Source organism: Gambusia affinis, linkage group LG15 (assembly GCF_019740435.1).
Source record: "Gambusia affinis linkage group LG15, SWU_Gaff_1.0, whole genome shotgun sequence".
NCBI lineage: Eukaryota > Metazoa > Chordata > Actinopteri > Cyprinodontiformes > Poeciliidae > Gambusia > Gambusia affinis.
Genome location: NC_057882.1, coordinates 26,649,389 through 26,655,534, shown reverse-complemented (window position 1 = coordinate 26,655,534; position 6,146 = coordinate 26,649,389). Strand labels below are relative to the sequence as shown.

General features: G+C 41.7%; 1 protein-coding gene across 1 annotated transcript in view; it reads right to left on the bottom strand.

The window, feature by feature from the left end:
* Positions 1-4,627: 4,627 nt before the first annotated feature.
* Positions 4,628-6,146, bottom strand: part of nsd1b (nuclear receptor binding SET domain protein 1b) — a 30,064-nt gene continuing 28,545 nt past the window's right edge. Inside the window, exon 26 of the mRNA XM_044141532.1 lies at positions 4,628-5,585. Within this exon, the coding sequence (XP_043997467.1) occupies positions 4,960-5,585 (626 nt within the window). The 3' untranslated portion in view covers positions 4,628-4,959. The remainder of the gene's footprint in view (positions 5,586-6,146) is intronic.

Below are 6,146 nucleotides of genomic sequence, written 5' to 3'. Positions count from 1 at the left end.
AGATATACATGCTTACTTAATTAGCTGTAAAATTCTGACCACATTTGACAACAAACCTTTCACTGTCCAGTGACTTTAAGATGCCTGGAGGGCCAGAGAGAACCCGACCGGCCGACCGGTTCTCCGGAGAACCCGACCGGCCGACCGGTTCTCCGGAGAACCAGCTGTTGCAGGTTGTTGGACCAGACAGACTCTAAGAGCTGCAGGACACCGGCCCTCCAGGACCAGGACTGCCCACCCCCGTCCTACGGGAAGCCAACTGGGTCAGAATCAGATTCCTCAGCCTGACCCCGATCAGGACGGTCAATCCGCTACAAACGGCCGAACCATGATGTCATCAATGCCGACATGAAGATCAGTAATTACTGAAAACGTAGTTTGGGTTTCTCTATATATTGCATATATTGATGTTCAACCAAATGTTCATAAAACTCTTATATTTGACGTGGGGGTTGGTATTTTTGTTCAGTGTAGTTTTATGTTTGAAATCTATATCTCAATAACAGATCCAGACATACGAGTTTAATTTAATAACTTTCTTTTTTATAAGTTTATACAGGAGTTTGTTTTAACAGGTCAGTTGAGTTCAACAAGTCAAAATGACGCTGGAATGAAACAGAACCAGTTGGGGAATTGTAAAAAGGCATTTGTAAAGAGATGCGACTCTCACAGATGCAAAACCATTCCTTAAAAACGTCTCAGACAAAACACACTCGACGGCGTCGCCAGACGACACACACACCAGCTGAAGCTTGAAGAATCTGTTAATCTCACATCTTTAATCCCACTGGACAGTCGGGGACAAGCGGAGCATGTTGCTCTCCCTCCTGGTCGTTTGTGCGTCTTAAATAATGACGTAAAGCACCTGGTGCTGCAGCCTAGTCAAAGCATTCAGCAGCCTTTTAGCGTTTTGTCCCATTACAACCACAAACCTCCATGTATATTATTAACTTTAGTTATTCAGGGAATAAGAACAAAAACAAACAATCCAGATTATTTAACAACAGTCTCCAGTCAGAGCTTTCCTCAGAAGTTGCAACACAGACAGCTACAGCGGACACGTTGCACTCACTGCTATAAGCATCTATAGAAACTTCACTGCAAAAACACAAAATCTTACGAGTATTTTGGTCCAGTTGCAAATATCTCAAACTTGAAAACAGCTTTTCAGCAAAATACAGAAGCTTATTTTAATCAAATAAATCCTTAATATCGATGAAACAGTTCTAGTTCCACTGGCAGATTATTTGACTTTAACATGGGATTAATGCTTAAAGTCAAATAATCTGCCAGTGAAACTAGAATTCATTTTAAAAATCAACATTAAGGATTTATTTAGCTGAAAAGTTACATATAAAGTTATTTTTTCATATTTCAAGTTTAAGATATTTGCACTAGAAACTGAGCCAAAACACTTGTAAGATTTTGTGTTTTTGCAGTGTTGAACTGTTACAAGTTAAAACATTTAGTTTCAGTTTCTATTAAAAGTCCAGTTTGAATCTGAAAACAGCAGAAAGGTCAAAGGTCAAGCTGTGGAGAACAGCACTTGGATTATAAATCAATAATCAGAGCAAATGGAAACAACAAACTAAGAAATATAATGGCTGAATACAAATGCAAGCCGCACTTTTCAGATTGTTGTTAAGCATTTTGAAAAGCATTGACAATGAAATGATTAACAATAAAATATTCATTCTGCATTAAGATAAAAAACAAAACGTCGGTAAATGATTCAGATTCTGTTAAAAATCTCCAAGGCATCTTTCCCTATACAATTATTAATCAGTTAATAATCGATTGATCGCTTGTTCTCTCTATTGATCATCAGTTTTTCTCAGGTTGATATTTGGAGGATTTTTATCTGAAGATTCAAACTTTCATTAAACGAATGAAAACTCGTAGACTGAATCAGTTTTTGCATCTTTTACATGTTGATATTTTATAAAATATCTAAATATTAATCAATTCAAATAATCAAAAATTAATCGTTTACTCAAATAATTATTAGTTTAGCTCTAAATGAAAATACAGTGAAATTTGTGGTTGTGAAAAAACAAAATGTATAAAAGTTCAAAGGTTTAAATACTTTAAGTCACTGAGATGAACATGAAATTTCCTTGAATTCAAGTCCTTGGATCCTTGAATCCTTGGATTTATATTTTTGGCATGAAATGATCAAATACAGTTTGGCAAACAAACTATTAAAAAATCAAACTGATTTTTTTAAGCGGTGGAGGTTCATCATCCAGCGGACGGCCCGGTTCCAGGTTCCAGGTTTTATGTTCCAGGTTCCAGGTTTCATGTTCCAGGTTTTATGTTCCAGGTTCCAGGTTTCATGTTCCAGGTTCCAGGTTCATTCCGGCAGCAAAGGGTCCAGATGATCCGACCCAAACAAGGCCGGAACCAAACAGATCTGGAGGCGAGACGATCAGAATCAAAACGTCCCAAACTGGGAGCAGCTGGAGGTCAAACCATCTGACCTCTGACCTCTGAGGTTATTACCACTTCATAAATAAACTGAGGATGAGGGATAAATGTCACTTTATTTAAAAATCTATATAGTATTTATATTTCTGAGTTCTTTAAATTTATTTATCCTTCCATGATTTTAATGTTTCTCCTAAAACTGATTAAATCCTTCAATGCTTCGCTCTGCACTGCAAAAACACAAATCTAACCAAACATGTTTGTCTGGTTTCTAGTGGAAATATTTTAGTATTCTGAAAATTAGACAAAAAATAAATTCCATGTCATTGAATTTAGTAAAAAAAAAAAATTATTCCAATATTAATATTGATCAAAACGTTTAGTTCAACTGGCAGATTTTGTCACACCGTTACCTAGCAACGTCAGCCACACCCGGCCTGTTGCTTAGCAACCCAGTTCTAGTCCCATTATAATAAAAGCTTTGCTTGCTGCGGTGAAATAATCTGCCTGTTTTCATGGCAACCCATGGGTAGGGTTAGCTGTAACCATGGTTACAGCCATGGTGCTGTAACCAGCTTCACCTTTCACTCACTGCTTCCCCGAGTTTTTGGTGGAGGTTTTTTTTCAGTGTTTTGTGTTCTGCGTCCTGATTGGCTGAACAGTCTTTGCGTTTCTTCTCTTCCTGTGTGCCAATAAAGTTACGGTTTTAAATAAATGTTTTTGCCCTGAAGAAAAAAGAGCGACAACAACTAGAGAAAAGTCCAAAACCTCCTCAGTAGAGTCACTATTTACTTCATACTGATGACTGAAATGATTATTTGACTGAAGATATTTGTAAGAAAACATTGTATTTGTTCAACAATACAGATTGTGTTCTTTGTTTTCAATGTAGAGAATTTAATTATTCTGTATAATATTTGTAAACAATAAAGATAACTACTTCATGGATTTCACCTATCACTGGTTCTTTTCGAAAAACGAAAACGAACCCCTGTTCAGCATATTAATGAATTATTATCTTTAGCTAATTATCCTGGAGAAATGTTTACAAACCACATCACTACTGCAGAATTACAGGCCGACCTCTGACCTCTGATTCATCAGTAAAGTTATTGAAAAAGCTGTTTAAACAGTTAAATAGTTTCCTAACTAAACCAACTGCTTTGACTCCTTCCAGTCTGGTTTCCATGGTTACCACAGCACAGAGACTGGCCTAGTCAAAGTGTTCAATGACGTCCATATAAATACGGACTGTGGGAGAACCACAGTGCTGGTTCTGGTTCTGTTGGACCTCAGTGTTGACCATTTTACTGAACTGACTAGAGAGTTGGGTCGGACTCTCCGGTCCAGAACTCAACTGGGTCCAGTCTGACACGAAGAACATCGATTTCAACCGGAAACTTCTCATCAAGAGGTCAAAGGTCACATTCAATCCTAGGACACTTCTGATGACACAGCTCTACATTATGATGTCACCATGTGACCTTTGACCCCAATCACTGAATAGATGCTGATAACAGATTAATGTGTGGATGAGACGAAGAAACGTTCTCCATCTGAACAGAAACAAAACGAAAGTTATTATCTAGAACAATCTAGTTATAGATCTAGAGCCATAGATATAGAGTTACAGATCTAGAGTTATAAATCTGGAATTACAGATCTAGAGTTATAGATTTAGAGCTATAGATCTAGAGTTACAGATCTAGACTTCAGTTATTATTGCACAGCTTCAGTTATTACAACCAGCCCGTTATACATATCCCTGGTTTCGGGTGATCAGTGATGACCTCTGACCCTTCAGAGTCACATAAAAACAGTCACAAAGTCGGCCTTCCATCAGCTGAAGAACATCTAGATGACTAATGTCTCAGTGAGATTTAGAGAAACTCATCCAGTCGCATCGATTCGGTCAACAAATCAATCCTCCAGCTGCAGCTGATCCAGAATGCTGCTGCTGGAGTTCTGACCAGAACCAGGAAGTTATAACCCATCAACCCAGTTCTCCAGAACCTCCACTGGATCCCTGTAGCTCAGAAAATAAACTTTAGATCCTGTTAGTTTCTAAATCACTGAACGGATCAGAACCACAACACATCAAAGATCTGCTGCTGCTGTTGGGTCGACCTTCCAGACCCCTCAGGTTCTGGTTCTGATGCAGAACCAGAACCAGACGAGGAGAAGCAGCTTTCAGCTTCTATGCATCACAAATCTGGAACAAACTTCCAGAAAACTGTAAAACAGCTGAAACACTGAGATCCTTTAAATCCAGACTAAAACCAGCTGTTAGTGTTTTATTAGAAACGTAATCAATAATCAATTTAACGATGGAAGTCGACTTGATGTCATGTTTGATTGTTGATTCTATGCTGCAGGACTTTGTGTTTCTATGATGTAAAGCTCTTTGAAAAGCCTTGCTGCTCTACAGATTACATTTGATTTTTGTTTTTCAAGTGAACTCAGATATTTGCTCTGGAAAAACCTGATTTTGTGTTTTTGCAGTGCAGTTATGAATCAAAATAACTCTGCGTATCAATCGTCGTCGTCGTCTTCTTCATCTTTGAGCTCCAGGTATTCCAGTCCCTCGTCTTCATCATCTTCCTCCTGGGAGTCCCACTTGTTCCTCATTACTCCCTCCTCTTCCTCTTCCTCTTCCTCTTCCTCTTCCAGCTCCTCCTCCAAGACGTCACGCTCCTCTTCGTACGAGGAAATGGGCGAGTAGTGCGGGAGGTCGAATCTGTGTGGGCTGCTGGGAGGTGGCGAGGCGTTGCCGCTGGCAACCGGGATGGTGATGGGCACCGGGATGGAGAACGAAGAGAACGCCTCTGGACCGCCACCACTGCCGGCCTCCTTCACGTTCCCGCTGCCACTGGTCCGGCTGAGACGGCCGGCGGGGATGACGGCCATGCCCAGCCCAGGGGTCAGGGCCCCAGGGGTCAGGGCCCCCGGATTGGGACGGTACTCCCGGATCTCCCCCGGCTCCAGCGGCTCCGGCCCACAGGGGTCGTGTTCGCTGCAGCAGAGCTTCCCGTCCAGCTTGGAGATGAAGAGCAGACCGTCACGGTGCTGAGGGCAGTAGGAGCTGGGACACATCTCGCAGAACGACGCCGCCTCCTTCCCACAGACGTCACACTGATGCCAAGGACACTCCCAACGACCTTCAACCAAACACAAACATCCAGGCAACAATCCAGGAAAACACGACGGACGTTTTTCCTCCTTCGGTCCGGTCGACCCAGTTCTACTGGAACCAGAACATCTGCTCCACCTGCAGCTGCTGTGGTTCTGAGTCAAACCAACCTGTTCCCCTCCTGGCCTGTGGGGGCGCTGCACCAACAACCACTGAAGGAAACCACACAAAAACCTCTGAAGACACTGAGAGCAACTTCCTTCTTCACCAGATGGAAACAAGATGGAGGCGTCAGATTTTATCTCTTTAGTCTTTGGCTGAAGACCAGGAGACATTTCTGCTGCTAGCGCTAGGCTAGCATGTTAGCTTTGGTTGGATTTACCCAGAATGCCCTGCACTGTAGTCCACTTCCTGCTTTTGGAGCGGTCTCTGGTCCGCTTGGCGTTTACATTCAAACCAAACCCAGACGGAGGTTTGGAGGGTCAGAGGTCAGAGGTCACCAACTGGACTGGAGTTGGGTTAAAGCCGACCAAACAGGTCTGCTCTTCATTCACTATTAGGATCTGGTCACAAAGAGGGGAACAGGTTG